We start from the raw sequence: 15712 nt of genomic DNA on the forward strand, positions 1-15712 counted from the left end.
ATGATGCGGTTACATCTTGGTGTAAGGGCTAAAGGAGACAGTGTATAGAAGTGATGCCACCCTCCCCATCTGTAGGTTTATATAGCAAATGTAAATTAAATTATCGTGTAGTATGTGAACAGCAGCTCAGCAAACATATTTTTTATCTACCTGGTTCAGACAAAGAAAACGACCCTGCAATTTAGTGGTGAATTAAGAGCTTCAGGATCCAGCGAACATTTTTGCATGATCAATGTTATATTTTCCTCTGCGAAAAGCTCAATTTTTTGATAATTGCGTTGACCAAGAGTAAACGATTCTTCCCAATTATAACAATCATTCCTCCGTGGTGCATAAAATCCAGCCCCCCTTTTTTTGCAAGCGATGCCCCCTAAAACACCTGCCTTGACAGATGTGGAATTTAAGATGGCCTGCTTCTGACCAGAAAGCACTCCCATTTCACATGGGAGTTTTAATGAGAAATTAACTTCTAAAATGTAGTTTATATGGCTTCAGGCATGCCAAGGATACCGATTCATTAAAACCAGTGTTATCAATCTTGCCTTAACACACCCCCCCCCCCGGTCCGCCCTGCCCCTCATTCATTTCAGCTAAAATGTGATTGCCTTCATTTTTCTATGCTGCATTCTCTGGCTTATGCAGCAGTCAGCTCAGCTCACCTCTGAAAGGTATGGACTTAGGGATAGACTTGACCCAAGCTGCACATGGCAGCTTGCTTGGAAATTATGAAAGCCAGTTTTCCTTCCCTGTATTTGTGGAGGGGAGTGGAGCGGCTGGCAAAAGCTCTCCAGCCAAGCAGCCAATAAACAGCACTCTTAATTCTTGCCCCCTGCCATACATTTTCACTCCTTCCTCCAGACACTGAAAATGAGAATCATTCCTCCCAGAACATGATGTGAAAATCTTGAGGCCTAGACAAGTTCCCCGCCACGTTCTCCTCCGTATGACTCAAGGTGAGCCTGCCTGGCAAAGGATCAGAACCAGCTCATGGCCCACCAACAAGTCATGAAAATCAGTGCTAAACACAGGATAACTTGACAGTGAAGCAAAATGGTCTCCACCCCCATCATTCAGCCCGGACACTGAGGTCCAGCGCCGAGGGCCTTCTGGCGGTTCCCTCATTGTGAGAAGTGAGGTTACAGGGAACCAGGCAGAGGGCCTTCTCAGTGGTGGCGCCCGCCCTGTGGAGTGCCCTGCATTCAGATGTCAAGGAAATAAACAACTATCTGACTTTTAGAAGACATGTGAAGGCAGCCCTGTTTAGGGAAGCTTTTAATGTCTGATGTTTCATTGTATTTTTAATATTCTATTGGGAGTTGCCCAAAGTGGCTGGGGAAACCCAGCCAGATGAGTGGAGTGTAAATGATATTAATAATAATTTATCTTGCAGGCTACACTGTAGTTGTGGCAACAGATTTCAGAGCCTTACGTTCGTTTCCCTTTCTTTATTTCTGTTCATTGTTGGCTTAGGGGGTGGGACACAGTACGGACGCACATCTTACACACAACACAAGCCACTGGGTAAAGACTCCAACTCGGCTGAAGCGAGAGGCAAGAGACCCCGTCCTCAGCAAGGCAGCAAAACCAGACATTGATCAGAAAAAAACAGGCCTCTGTCTAGCTTTACAGGGAGAAGAGCAAGGCAGGAAGCCCTGTCCCTCCAGCACAGGGGGAAGTAAACAAAGGCCAGCTTGCACAAAAGATCCAGCTAACCGAGAATTGCCTTGGCAACCGTTGTGTTTAGCAGCAGTGTGGGACAATTAACAGCAAAGTATGGGAGAGCAGGGACTTGAAGGGGAGTTCGTGTGACCCAAGTGCAGAGGGTGGGCGCAGGTTTCTACAGTGCCGTGTCTTCCGCCCGCGATGAACTGCACCCCCTCACTTCGAACGCCGAGCAGCAGCTTTCAGTGTTTCGCGTTGATGATGTCTACGAATTCAGGCTTGAGGGAAGCCCCGCCGACGAGGAAGCCGTCCACATCGTGCTGGGAGGCCAGTTCTTTGCAGGTGGGGCCAGTGACGGAACCTGCAAAGGATTACAATCCCCATTTTTTTTTTTTATTTAAGGAGGGAGGAGAAACCACACAGCAGATAAGGACCAAAAAAACACACAATGTCTTTGGCTACATGGCTTTTCCAAGGCTAATTCTGCGACCCCCTCACAGTGCCGTTCAAAAGCAAAACTACTCTGGGAAAGATAATGTGGATGGGTGGCAGGAGTCCTTAATCCTGTCCAGCTTTTCTGCTGTAATAAAATTGTGCGCGCACAAACACATACACCCAAGGAGGGCATCTTGGAGCAATGTAGGCAGGTGGAGGGTTAAGCCCCACCTCTTCCCTTGCTTCTCTGCTCTGAATTGTCTCCTCTCAGAGCAGCCAGGCTTTCAAAATTAGGTAGCACGATTACATGTACTAGCTAGGCTAGAAAACCCCTCTTCTAACCCACATTCACAGCTCCTCACAAACCACTTATCTGCAACTAAATTATGTCTTTCCAGATGAACTCTCTTCACATTTTCTTTTGAAGTTTCTATGCCTACCCTAATTATTAGTGTTGGGATCAGGGTCAATCTGGTCATGAATCCGTGCTATCTAAAAACCACACAGAAAGCTTGCTGCTCGCCAACAGCTACATAGGGATGGCAATTTGAGGAGACGGTTCCATAGGCCTGACCATCCCTCCCAAATTAAAACTGCCATTCTCCATGGCAAGCTGTGAGAAGATGGACGCAGCTTCTGCACTTGAATTGCGGTTCCTTTAATTTTAATTGCCAGTGTTTCATTATTCAATTCAAGGATTGTCCTTGGCAAATCCTTACCAAAGCCCTACAAAGGAGCTCAGCGCTTGAGACATTTTCCTTTCTCCAGTACGAACCATCTCTTAGAAAAGGGAAGTGAATTTGGGCAACACTTTCCTCCCTACCCACATCCATATCTGCTGAGGAGCTGAGGTTTTTTTTCGTTCTTGTGGCCTGAACTGGCCCTACTACAGCCTGCGCAGCTAAGGAACTAAGGAACATGCAAATTAACTTTGTGCCCCTTTGAGATTCTGTTTGACAGGCGCACATCTGAAACAGGATGTTTGCTGTGCGATCAATAGGGGGAAAGGGCAAACTCTTGCCACACTTGCTTTGCGAACTGGGGAGGGCTCCGTTTACCTCCGTAGATGATCCGAGTTGACTGTGCAACAGCATCGGACACGTGACTCTTCAGCCAGCCCCTCAGCTTCTCGTGAACCTCCTGAGCCTAACGAAAGGCAAGAATCGTGTTACTCACAGCAAGCTAAAGGCCATCGGTCTAGAGTCTCAGAGTGGGGCTCAGGGATATCCCCCATCCTCTGATGCCAAGACCACCTCCAAAGGGAAACAAGATTTGGGAACACGGTTCTCGCTGACCACATCCGTACCTGTTGAGGAGTTGCAGTTTTACCAGTCCCAATGGCCCAAACTGGCTCATAGGCAAGAACCACTTTGCTCCAGTCCTTCACGTTATCTGGGGACAAGAGAGGGGGACAGTGAGCATTGTGGGGGGTTTTTTGGGGGGGGAGGTAGTCAGGCACAATTTGACCTATTGGGAAGAGCAAGTATAGTTGGATGGCAGTTGCGGGGTGGGGTGGGAAAGCACAAAGATTAGACATCTCTAAGATCTAAATTTCCTATCAAGTTATGAGGGTAGAACTCCAGGACTGTAGAGTTGGAAGTGGTCCCGAGGGTCATCTAGTCCAACCCCTTGCAATGCACCAATATTTTGCACAGCGTGGGATTCGAACCCACGACCTGAGATTAAAAGTCTCATGCTCTGCTGACTGAGAGGGATTCGAAATAAAGCTGGAAGCCTCCATGAGCAGAGCAGATTCCCAGCTGGATACATTCGGCTTCAGTGCATGCGGGGGGGGGGAGCAAACGAGGCCTGAATGTGCATCCCCCCCAAAAAAAACAACCCCATGATACGGAGCACATGAGGACAAATGCCTGCATAGGGCTCAAGTTTGGGAGTAATGTATGCAGAAGCCAAAGTAATGAGAGAAAACTTGGGTCACTTAAAAGTTAGTGCTATCCAGAACTTTGAGGACCTCTGAGCATGCATTTACTGTAAGCAAGCTGTACTTCCTTTTTCTGTTTTTTTGGCTCTAACTTTTGATAGAATACAGGCAAATGAACAAGCTTTGTTGCATTGCATTCTTCATTAAATTATCTTTCCATTGATATATAATTTTATGGTATTACTAAAATAAAACAAAATGGTATTATGAGCCATCAAACCTCAAAAACACACTTTCCCCAAAAGGTTTCTACAATTTTGGCCACTGGTGTACATTTGCATTTCCTGCCTACTGAATGATCTATTACCAAACCTTTTGCCCCATTATTTCAAACCAAAGCATTTCCCTCCCCTCACTTGAAACCCAAGGAAACTTCTGCACGTTCCCCAGTCTCCTCTTACCCGCAATAGCCTTGGTCTGCTCAAATACCACTTTCTCGGTGATGCCAGCCTCTCGCTCGTCCAGTTTTTCCCCAATGCAGGCGATGACGCCCAGACCCTCAGCCAAGGCGTGCGCCACCTTCTGCCCTATGAGCTGGAAAAGGGGAAGGAGGACAGCTTCAGAGTCCCATACAAACTGTACCATCTCCGCACACCTCCTTGCTGCAGGTGATTCCTAGCCGAGCGATGGCGGAGGGAAAGAAATCTACTAGATCACTCACCTCGTCGGACTCGCCAAAGACATGCCTCCTCTCAGAGTGTCCCAAAATCACCCAGGTGACACCAACATCCTTTATCATGGCTGGGCTGAAACAGAAGGAAATAAAATAATAATAATAATAATAATAATAATAATAATAATAATAATAATAATTTTTATTTATACCCCGCCCTTCCCGGTTCAAAAACTGGGCTCAGGGCGGCTAACAACAAATTTAAAACACTTTAAAACACTTAATTATAAAAGCAGCATAAAATACGGTATAAAAACATGAATAACAATAAAATTCAAAAATCAAAAAGATAATCCCCAGGGCTAGCTGGCCGAATTGATCCTACTTGGGCCAGCGAGGAGACCAGGGGAGAATTTGCTGTGGGGTCTCAGAGTGGGTGATTTTCATAAAAGGGGAGGGGAGGGAAGAGAAGGGAAATAAAAGATCAGGCTGAATTCAAACTAAAGGCCAGGCAGAATAGCTCTGTCTTACAGACCCAACGGAAGGAGGTTAAATCCCGAAGGGCCCTAGTCTCATGGGACAGAGCATTCCACCAGGTCGGAGCCATCACTGAAAAGGCCCTGGTGGAGGATAGTCTGACTTCCTTAGGGCCCGGGACCTCTAAACTATGGTTATTCGTGGACCTTAAGGTCCTCTGAGGGGCAGACCAGGAAAGAAATTGTGCCATCTGTTCTGCCACGGGGTGCAAACCAAATCCTTATTTACTTTTTAAAAATTACACTTTGCTAAAGGAATGCCGGTTCTTTGTGGCCCCCGGCCCCCAGAGTCCCAGCAGACTAACCTGATCTCTCCTGTGAAAGCTCCCTTAGGCACCTTGTAACAATTCTGGGCGGCCACACCGATCTTGGCATCGAGCTTTTGGCGGGCAAAGTCGAGGTAGATGGAGGGGGCACCACAAACGACCTCTGGGGACGAGAGAGAGAAAAGTGTCTAGGATGAAGCAGGCACCCCACAGAGTCTCTGGGCTGCAGACTATTCCCACCCCAAGGCCAACTCACTCTTTGGGTGCTGGACACAAGACACTTGTGGGTCAACTCTGCTGGGCGTGCCATGAGGTTCAGAGGGTAACTGTGGGAAAATAAACCTTCCCTTCCTTCCGCCACCAATCTCCCCTTCCCGAGTGTTAGAATCTCAGATACAGTGGTACCTCGGGTTAAGTACTTAATTCGTTCCGGAGGTCCGTTCTTAACCTGAAACTGTTCTTAACCTGAAGCACCACTTTAGCTAATGGGGCCTCCTGCTGCCGCCGTGCTGCTGCTGCGCGATTTCTGTTCTCACCCTGAAGCAAAGTTCTTAACCTGAAGCACTATTTCTGGGTTAGTGGAGTCTGTAACCTGAAGCGTATGTAATCAGAGGTACCACTGTATACAGTCATACCTCGGGTTGAATGTGCTTCAGGTTGAGCGCTTTCGGGTTGCTGTGGAGCAACGTCATTTTCAGCGTCTGCGCATGCGGTGAAACCCGGAAGTAATGGAGCACATTACTTCTGGGTTTCGACGCTCGCGCATACGATCAAAATGACATCACGCGCATGCGCGGAAGCAGCAAAATGTGACCCACGCACGCACAGATGTGTCTTACGTTCTATTCAGGATGTGAACGGGGCTCTGGAATGGATCCCGTTTGCATCCCGAGGTACCACTGTATAAGCTAGGCAGCAAATGGTTCCTTAAAACTAAGGCTTGCAGTTGCCAAAACGGAATTTCTACTCTAGTTGATATTTTGGGGGCAAGACAACTCTAAAGTCTTGTTTTTCAAAGGATGGACTGACTGCAATTGATTCTCTATTAAACATCTGGATAGTTCAGGTGACAATTGTGAGCTAGGTTAAGAACTTCAAAGAAGAAGAGTCACTTGATCGAGGACAGTCCCCATATATATTGGCCTATTCGGACCTCTTTTTCTTAATCGTGACTGCTCCTGCTCAGGCTGCACAGGAAAAGCAAATTGGCTCGAGAAATTCATTCTATGCAGATAAAATATAACTGATGCCACCACTACAGGATGGGGTATTAGTGTGTGGAAGCAGTCCAGATCCAAGGATCCCCAGGGACGCGCCACCAGATGGTGGAGGTGTCAGGCGTCATCCCGGCACCCAGACATCTTCACTTGGTCGCAGCAAGTGGTTGAAAGTCAGGTGCAAAATGTGCCTGGCTAATTTCAAACCAGAGTGGATAAAAAGAAATGATTAAAAATATAAATATAAAAATTGTATTTTCAAATAATTTAAATCGGATTTTTTAAATAAAATGCTTTTGGAGAAAAAATACTTGTAAAGATAGCTTTCTATTTAAGTTACATTATGGTCCAAAAGCTGTTCATCAGGAAATAAGGGTTTGTTTTAAGTTTTTCATGTGTGCAAAAACTCAGTCTGTGTTTTTATAAAATTATTTAACCACATCAGTTAACATGGATACAAATGCTATAATGTTATTGTTTTAATTAAATAAATGGTTTCAATTGTTATTAAGGAAATGATTGTTTTACTCCTTCCAATAAAACATAGCAGAAAAATTGTCCAAATATAAAGTTAGCTGATTAAACCTCACAATAATCTCACAATTATCTGTCTGTGTATTTCTAATAGTATAACCAAATCAGTAATTTTTGATACAACTGTAAAAAACTACTCTGAAGATTTATTATTCCAAAAAATGAAACCTTCATCTGGTTGTAAATATTAAGATTATACCAGCAAGAATGAGTCTTGTTGCCTAAATGGTGATTTAAATCGATTTGGTTTAAATCAAATCCACCCTGTTTCAAACACTGTGGCCCTCTCTCTTGATGGCGCCACAGCACTATGCACAATCCCCACAGCACACTGATGGCCATTATTAAGTGTGCTGCTTGCACATCTCACATTCAGTCTGACTTCCCCCTTTCATGATCAATTGTGAATGCACCTCAGAATTCAGCACTCCAAGAGTTAACAGGGAGAACACAATCAAAAGTGATTTTCTTATCTCAAAGGGCCTTTATCATACCTAGTAGCATTTGAACAATAGTCTAATTTGGAGGGTTAAAGCTATCAGTTCTAAAAGCAGACCTGAAAACACACTAGAGTGTAGGACAATTGGCCTGTGGAAAGTGGGGGGGGGGGGGAGAGAGAAAGAATTTGGCTGAAATGAGGTGAAAGGGGAGATTTGGCTGAAGGTGTTAAGGTGGCACCTGAAGGAAAATGAATGCGACAAGGGCAAATTGTTTTTAAAAAGAGAAGGGGAAGTTGCAATGGCATTTGCATAGTGATTTTGTGGAGCCTGGGGAAAGGTTTAATGTGAGAATCAGAATAGGCAATTGCAAGACTTGGGTGGGGGGCATTGCTAGAGAAGTAAAAGTTCCATGGGGGGGTTGCATTGGGGGGTGAGGAGACTAAAGAGAAAACAAGTGCACAGCAAGGGGAAGAAAGAGCGTAGGTTTCCCTAGAAATGGGATGAGGGTGGTGCTGTGGGTTAAACCACAGAGCCTAGGACTTGCTGATCAGAAGGTCGGCAGTTCGAATCCCCGCGACGGTGTGAGCTCCTGTTGCTTGGTCCCTGCTCCTGCCAACCTAGCAGTTCGAAAGCACGCCAGTGCAAGTAGATGAATAGGTACCACTCTGGCAGGAAGGTAAATGGCATTTCCGTGCGCCGCTCTAGTTCACCAGAAGCGGCTTAGTCATGCTGGTCACATGTACGCCGGCTCCCTTGGCCAATAAAGCGAGATGAGCGTCGCAACCCCAGAGTCGGCCACGACTGGACCTAATGGTCAGGGGTCCCTTTACCTTTCCAGAAATGGGGACCTGGTTGGGTTTCAGAACAGAAGACAGGAAGGGTTTGGGCAGCTAATGGGAAGGAGTGGGAGCAGAGTCCACAGGAGTTTCTGTGTGGGGAAGACGGGATCTTTTTGGAAATCAAAAAGTTGGGCTTAAAATTAACAAAGACAAAGGCTACAAATCCCGTCTTCCTGATAGTGACTGGGTGTTAATAGATTTTACAGGGTGCCAACCAGGAAGAGATTGTCCTAAATTTGCTAAGTGGTTTCTAAAAATGCATCTTCATGCCAGATGGGGGAAAGGAGATGAACGTATTTTAGGGGGTTTTCTGGAAGGAGCCTTAGGTCATTGAAACTACTAGATTAGTAAGGGGGAGAAAAAAGGAAGGAGTGACATTTTTGGCAATTTCCCTCCTTGCTTAACACTTACATGCTCTTTTGTTTATCTTTAAATTTACAAAGGGGAAGAGAGGATGTCAAAGACTTTCAGGACAAAGCCTCACTTGAACATGGCCTGCCTGAGTGACAATAGATGCTCTCTCCTTGACTTTCCATACAAAAAGAACTTCCCTTCTCAGATGCAAGCCAAATCTTATACCAAAAGCTGAATCTTAGAGGTGCTGCACAAAATAATACAGCCTGGCCTGCTTTCGTAAGATTGAAAAGTGACAAAGGATATATTTAAAACAAAAAATTTTTTTCCTTCCAGTAGCACCTTAAAGACCAAAACACGGCTACCTTTCTGTAACTGGAACTATGGAAGGCACCACATTGAGCCGCATGAAATGGAAGTCCATTTTGGTCTTTAAGGTGCTACTGGAAGGAAAAAAATTTTTTGTTTTGACTATGGCAGACCAACACGGCTACCTTTCTGTAACTGGAACAAAGGATATATTTGTAACCCAACCCGAATCTTTGGGATACTGCTGAAAAAGACCAAGTAATAAAAGAGTTGCTTTGGTAAGTTTTTCAATGAGGTTAAATGCATCTACTCCCTCCAAATAGTTTTCACTGAGAAAATGGGAATCTACACTAAATCTTATGTCTCAGTCTAAAAAGCTACCTTCAGCAAGGTTAAGCAGCAAACAGATTGGCTGTCATTTCCCATTATAGATTTATTTATTTTTATTTAAAAAAATCACCCTATCCTATTGACCAGGGATGAAGAACCAGTATTCCTCTGAATGCTGGACTTTAAATCCAAATGTTCTTGACCAGTGACCGTGATCCCAATTTTCGGAGGGTCACAGGGAAGCAGATGTGCCAGCCACATCTGGGTTCAAGGCAGTACAAATAGCATCCTTCTTGGGTGGGGCAAATCCCTTCTTGCTCTGCACTGCCAGGTCAAATCCTGAAACAATATCTGCCTGAGGGTCAAGAGCACAGGTAGGCAAACTAAGACCCGGGGGCTGGATCCGGCCCAATCGCCTTCCAAATCTGGCCTGCGGACAGTCTGGGAATCAGCATGTTTTTACAGGAGTAGAATGTGTCCTTTTATTTAAAATGCATCTCTGGGTTATTTGTGGGGCACAGGAATTATTATTTTTTCAAAATATAGTCCGGGCCTCCACAAGGTCTGAGGGACAGTGGACAAGCCCCCTGCTGAAAAAGTTTGCTGACCCCTGGTCAAGAGAAACTTGAGCCTTATAATTTGTTTTTGCAGGCTGGAGCCAGAACTCAGAGGTAGAAAACTTGCAAGTTAAAAAAGATCTTACTGGGGTGGGAAAAGCCTTTTTTCTGCACAGGATCCTGGGTAGCCACTGCTGGTCAAAACAGGTAGCAAAATAGACCTAGACAGACAAGTAGCCCGACTCAGGACAAAGCAGTCTCATATGTTCATAGATATATAAGAGGTTATAAAAATGGAGGGAAACCTAATAATGTGTCGGGTGGAGCTGTGGGCGCTGCAAAGGTCAGAAACTTGAAAGCTGACTCCCTGGGGTAAAGGGCAAACCTATTCCCTATAACCAATAATCTTAAGAACTGCTACAATATTTACTGAGAAAGGGGGCTTTTGGGGTGCGGGCAGCCTAGTGTTTACCTAGCAACATAATCCTGGGTGTTTTTACAAGCTGTTCTGTGGCTAGAAGCCTTGCTTAGCCAGTTGGCAAATAACAGGTAAGAGAAAGCAACAACCGGATAGCTCAGTTTGTTGGAGCACGACGCTGATAACACCAAGGTTGCAGGTTTGATCCCCGTATGGGGCAGTTGCATATTCCTGCATTGCAGGGGGTTGGACTAGATGATCCTCAGGGTCCCATCCAACTCTACAATTCCACGATGCAGTCTGCATGGGGGACACTGCAGTGGCATCTCCAACAGAGGGAGGTAAGAAGAAAAAGAGGAGTTTGGATTTGATATCCCGCTTTATCACTACCCTAAGGAGTCTCAAAGCGGACAACATTCTCCTTTCCCTTCCTCCCCCACAACAAACACTCTGTGAGGTGAGTGGGGCTGAGAGACTTCAAAGAAGTGTGACTGGCCCAAGGTCACCCAGCAGCTGCATGTGGAGGAGCGGAGATGCGAACCTGGTTCCCCAGATTATGAGACTACTGCTCTTAACCACTACACCACACTGGCTCTCAGATCTGCTCAAATCCTGAGGAGGCCATATAATATAGAGGAGACAGAATATCTGGGGCAGCTGAGTAGATCAACCTCTCCCCATATAGTTCATCTGGAGGCCCATTTCCTGACCTTTAGCAAGCTGCAGGGATAAAGTTTCCCAACTCCAAGTACAGTAGCTGGTATTTTTAGGCAGTTGCACCGCCACCTATATTTAGGAACCCTCTCCTCCAGACCCTTTGACATTTCTTCAGGATGCCCCCACCTTGCCCTTTTCCAACCCGAGGGGGACAGCGAAAAGGATCTGCGGCCAAATTTTGGTCCAGGCATCCCCTTTGCCCCCATCGCTGGCAAGCAAGGAGTCCATGCTGCAGGCAGAGTCTCCCGCTGGCACAACCATGCCAACCAAAAGCAAGAGAGGCAGATGGGCTAGCTAGCCTCACTGCCTGAGAACTGGGCATCGTGCCAGCCCTGTTCAGACAAAGAATTCTGCAGCAGACCAGGCCTCAACTGCATCCCTTTTCCCTCTCGCTACATGGCCCTTGTGAGGACTCGTCAGATTATTTCCCAGCTTCTCATCCATTGCTAGCCACCAGTTAAATGTAGGGTGGGTGGTCATGAACACAGCACCCAAAGCACTCTGTGCCACGTGACTAGTAGGTAGGCTCTCTCTGAACACATGGATTTCCGTAGACTGGACTGAGCTGTGACTAATAGTGGGCCTAGTCGCCCTAGTACAATAGACTGTAGGGAGAGAGGAAGCTCCTTCAAGGGTATTCTAAGATTTTTAACCTTTCATTTTTCTCAGAAGGAGGTCATTAAGAGAAGGCAAAAATGTGCAGGCCGTGCTTTACGCAACTGCTCTGCAAGGAGTAAATCTGCTCCTCTTACAACAATCACCAGCACTTGACCCGTTTACTAGTAATATAAAATCTACTTGTATTTTAATCCTCTTTGCATTGAAACAATTAACTTTGCTCTAAGCTTGCGCTTAGGCCTGGGCTGTTCTATGCTGGCCTCCCTGGAAAACCCATCCATGACCATGACTCCATTAATTTCAACAGCTCTACTCTGAATCAGACTTAAGTTGAACAGCACCCTCGGAACTGCCCGCCACAGTATTTCTTCGGCCTTTTGAAGCTGCCGACACGTTCCGCCCGAGGATTTTTCTTTCTTTCTTTTATAGTACAATAATGCAGTATTTCCCGGCGAGGAAATAATGTAGCAAGAAAAGCCTATTTTCTCTGCGCGGCCGGAAAGATGTTAAACAGAGAAGCAGTAAAAAAGTAAGTATGTAGCAAGCTTCCTTTCCGGGGCGCAGAGGCTTCTTCGGCTCCCTTCCTCCTGGCAAGGCTTTATAAACGCCCAGAGAAGGAGAGAGAGACAAGGAAGGCAGCTCGCCTGCCAGGAGAGGCAGCCCTGGAGTACGTGCGGGCGAGCACGCGGCGGGGGTGAGGGAGGGACCCAGGCATCCGGGCGCCTCCCCCGCCCTTGCCCGAGCCCCTAGGAAGGCACCGCTGCAGCCAAGAAGGGGGTGGATGGAGCGGGCCAGGACAACAGGCCGGCCTCCTTCACCGGGTCCCCTTTCTCATGCTCCATCCCATTAGAGGCCGCTGCGAATAAGCCCTAAGCGCGTTAATCGCAGACTCCTAGAGCTGGAAGGGACCCCGCAGGGTCATCCAGACCAACCCCCGGCAGCTGCAGGCATCTCGACATTGTTTCTCCCCCTGCGCGAGTTCATCGGCGGGTATTATCCTTCGCGCTCCCCTATGGCGAAGGGGGCGCAAGAGGGGAGACGGGCGGGGCTCGGCGGGGTTCCCGATCCTAAACGTGGCACCCGGTGGCCCCTCTTGCCTCCTGCCAGCCCCTCCGGGGCTTCCCCTCCCCTAAGGCTAAGCGCGCGCACGATCGCGCCCCTTCGGGGCTTCCCCTCCCCCCCACCTGGGCCCCCCCCCCGGCTCACCGGTGTCTGCGGGGACCTTGGCGCCATTGAGAGTCTGGATGAGCTCCCCGAGGCTCTTCTTGTCGCCATTCATCTTCCAGTTCCCGCCGACGAAGAATTTCCTGGGCGACATGATGACGGTGGTGGTTGGTGCCCCGGGGCCGCCCGCCTAGATGGATGCGAAGGAGAACTGCGAAGGTCAGAGCGCGCAGCGGCGGCGCAGCCGTTTCCCCGGCCTCTTTATAGGGGCGCGAGGGGGACCCGCCCACTGGTCCCCGTGACGTCACGCCGGCCCCGCCTCCCTTTGATGTTCCGAAAGAACCCGCGAGCGAGCGCGGAGAGGAGGCGCGTGCGCGCTGGCTGGCTGGCAGGCATTTCTTTGCCGGCGGTGATGTAAGAAGCAGAGAGACTTCTCAAATGTACTTCACGTTTCTAAAAGTGCCTCTGTGTCTTCTGTAATCAGGGGTGCCAAAGTGAATAAAGTATGAAAGGGGGGGTGCAGGGAAGACTTGCCAAACACAAGAGCATTTCAATGGCAATGCCCATTAACTTGGATCCCTGACCATTAGGTCCAGTCGTGGCCGACTCTGGGGTTGCGGCACTCATCTCGCTTTATTGGCCGAGGGAGCTTCCGGGTCATGTGGCCAGCATGACTAAGCCACTTCTGGCGAACCAGAGCAGTGCACGGAAATGCCGTTTACCTTCCCGCCGGAGCGGTACCTATTTATCTACTTGCACTTTGACGTGCTTTCGAGCTGCTAGGTTGGCAGGAGCAGGAACCGAGAAATGGGAGATCACCCCGTCCCGGGGATTCAAACTGCCGACCTTCTGATCTGCAAGCCCTAGGCTCTGTGGTTTAAACAGCACCACCCGTGTCCCTGATTGGTAAGTTAGTAAGGGTTTATTTGAATCTGTTCACCTTTGCCAACCAGCAGTCAACACCCCTTTTCCTCAACCCCAGCTTTCTGTAATTCCCCCCTTCTTCTGTACTGCTAAGATAATGCCCAGCAGCACAACGTGTTGTTTTAATGTCTTACATAAAACAGTGGCTTCTAGAAGGCTCTCTTCCCGTGTGTGGCAATTTGTGGAACAGGGCCCAGCACATCAACTGTTTCATACTTTGATCTCAGCTCAGGGCAGCCTTGAAAAAGAAAAACCTGGAATAAAAAGAGCAGCTTTCACCCACCTGCTCAACATGTGGAACACAATAAAGACCTACTTGCCCTGTGTAGAGTCATGAAAACATTCAATACAGCCTGCAATTCTAGCTACACCATTTCCACAAGGAAAACCTTTCCAGATCAGATCAGCACTCTCCCCAAATATCCCCATCACCAACATAAACATGGGAAAATGCCTGGTGTTGCATAATAGGGCCTGTTCTACCAATGAGTTGGCAAATACCTTGACATTTAGAAAGGGATTCAGGTTTCACAGTTAAAGTAGTTTGGTGATCAGCCCACACTATTTCTCTGTAAGTCTGAGTAGCTTTAGAAGCATAGTGAAGCAGGTCAGTTGCGGGAGAGCACATTTCTAGGGCTTAGGTCTGTGCACATCTGATTGAATGCATTTGCAATGCCTGCTGAAACCTCAGAAGGTTATCTGACTGCATGAATTTCCAGTGATTGGAAAGTGTTCCCACTCCTGCATAGCTCGCTCACCACCCCTGGTTTCGCAGGGCCGAGGCAGAAGAGATGGTGCAGAACAGCATAGAAGTTGGGGAAACTAAAAAGAATGGAAAAAATGTGCTGTGTTTGCATAATTGCAGCTTTTTCTGGAATTGAGTTTCTATTGCATTGGTGCAGAATTTCATTTTGTTGTTGTTGTTTAGTCGTTTAGTCATGTCCGACTCTTCGTGACCCCCTGGACCAGAGCATGCCAGGCACTCCTGTCTTCCACTGCCTCCCGCAGTTTGGTCAAACTCATATGCTGGTAGCTTTGAGAACACTATCCAACCATCTCGTCCTGTCGTCCCCTTCTCCTTGTGCCCTCCATCTTTCCCAACATCAGGGTCTTTTCCAGGGAGTCTTCTCTTCTCATGAGGTGGCCAAAGTACTGGAGCCTCAGCTTCAGGATCTGTCCTTCCAGTGAGCACTCGGGGCTGTTTTCCTTCAGAATGGAGAGGTTTAATCTTCTTGCAGTCCATGGGACTCTCAAGAGTCTCCTTCAGCACCATAATTCAAAAGTATCCATTATTCGGCGATCAGCCTTCTTTATGTTCCAGCTCTCACTTCCATACATCACTACTGGGTAAACCAGAGCTTTAACTATACAGACCTTTGTTGGCAACGTGATGTCTCTGCTTTTTAAGATGCGTCCTTTAATTTCGTGGCTGCTGTCACCATCTGCAGTGATCATGGAGCCCAAGAAAGTAAAATCTCTCACTGCCTCCATTTCTTCCCCTTCTATTTGCCAGGAGGTGATGGGACCAGTGGCCATGATCTTCGTTTTTTTGAGCTTGACCTTCAAGAATTTCATTTAGCAGAGTATAAACATTTAGAAAATTCATGTGGCATTAGCTCCTGCATTTATCTGCTCTATAGGGCGGAATCTACTTTGTTTTATGCATGGGGCCTATTTATAATCACAATACAGCATTTATTATATAAGTAAAGGGAAAGCCTCCCCAACTGCAACCCCCGTTTTGCTAGCCAGACACCTAAATTTAGTACAGTGGTACCTCGGGTTAAGTACTTAATTCGTTCCGGAGGTCCGTTCTTAACCGGAAACTGTTCTTAAC

General features: G+C 47.3%; 1 protein-coding gene across 1 annotated transcript; it reads right to left on the minus strand.

The window, feature by feature from the left end:
- Window positions 1-1430: 1430 nt before the first annotated feature.
- On the minus strand, window positions 1431-13194 carry TPI1 (triosephosphate isomerase 1). Its single transcript, XM_053371720.1, has 7 exons — window positions 12994-13194; window positions 5494-5617; window positions 4701-4785; window positions 4441-4573; window positions 3404-3489; window positions 3156-3243; window positions 1431-2023 (listed from the first exon to the last, which is right to left on the minus strand). The coding sequence occupies exons 1-7, from the start codon at window positions 13103-13105 to the stop codon at window positions 1905-1907; spliced, it is 747 nt and encodes a 248-aa protein (XP_053227695.1). The 5' UTR covers window positions 13106-13194; the 3' UTR covers window positions 1431-1904.
- Between the last annotated feature and the right edge of the window lie 2518 nt (window positions 13195-15712).

This window comes from Podarcis raffonei, chromosome 17 (genome assembly GCF_027172205.1).
Source record: "Podarcis raffonei isolate rPodRaf1 chromosome 17, rPodRaf1.pri, whole genome shotgun sequence".
NCBI classification, from domain to species: Eukaryota; Metazoa; Chordata; class Lepidosauria; order Squamata; family Lacertidae; genus Podarcis; species Podarcis raffonei.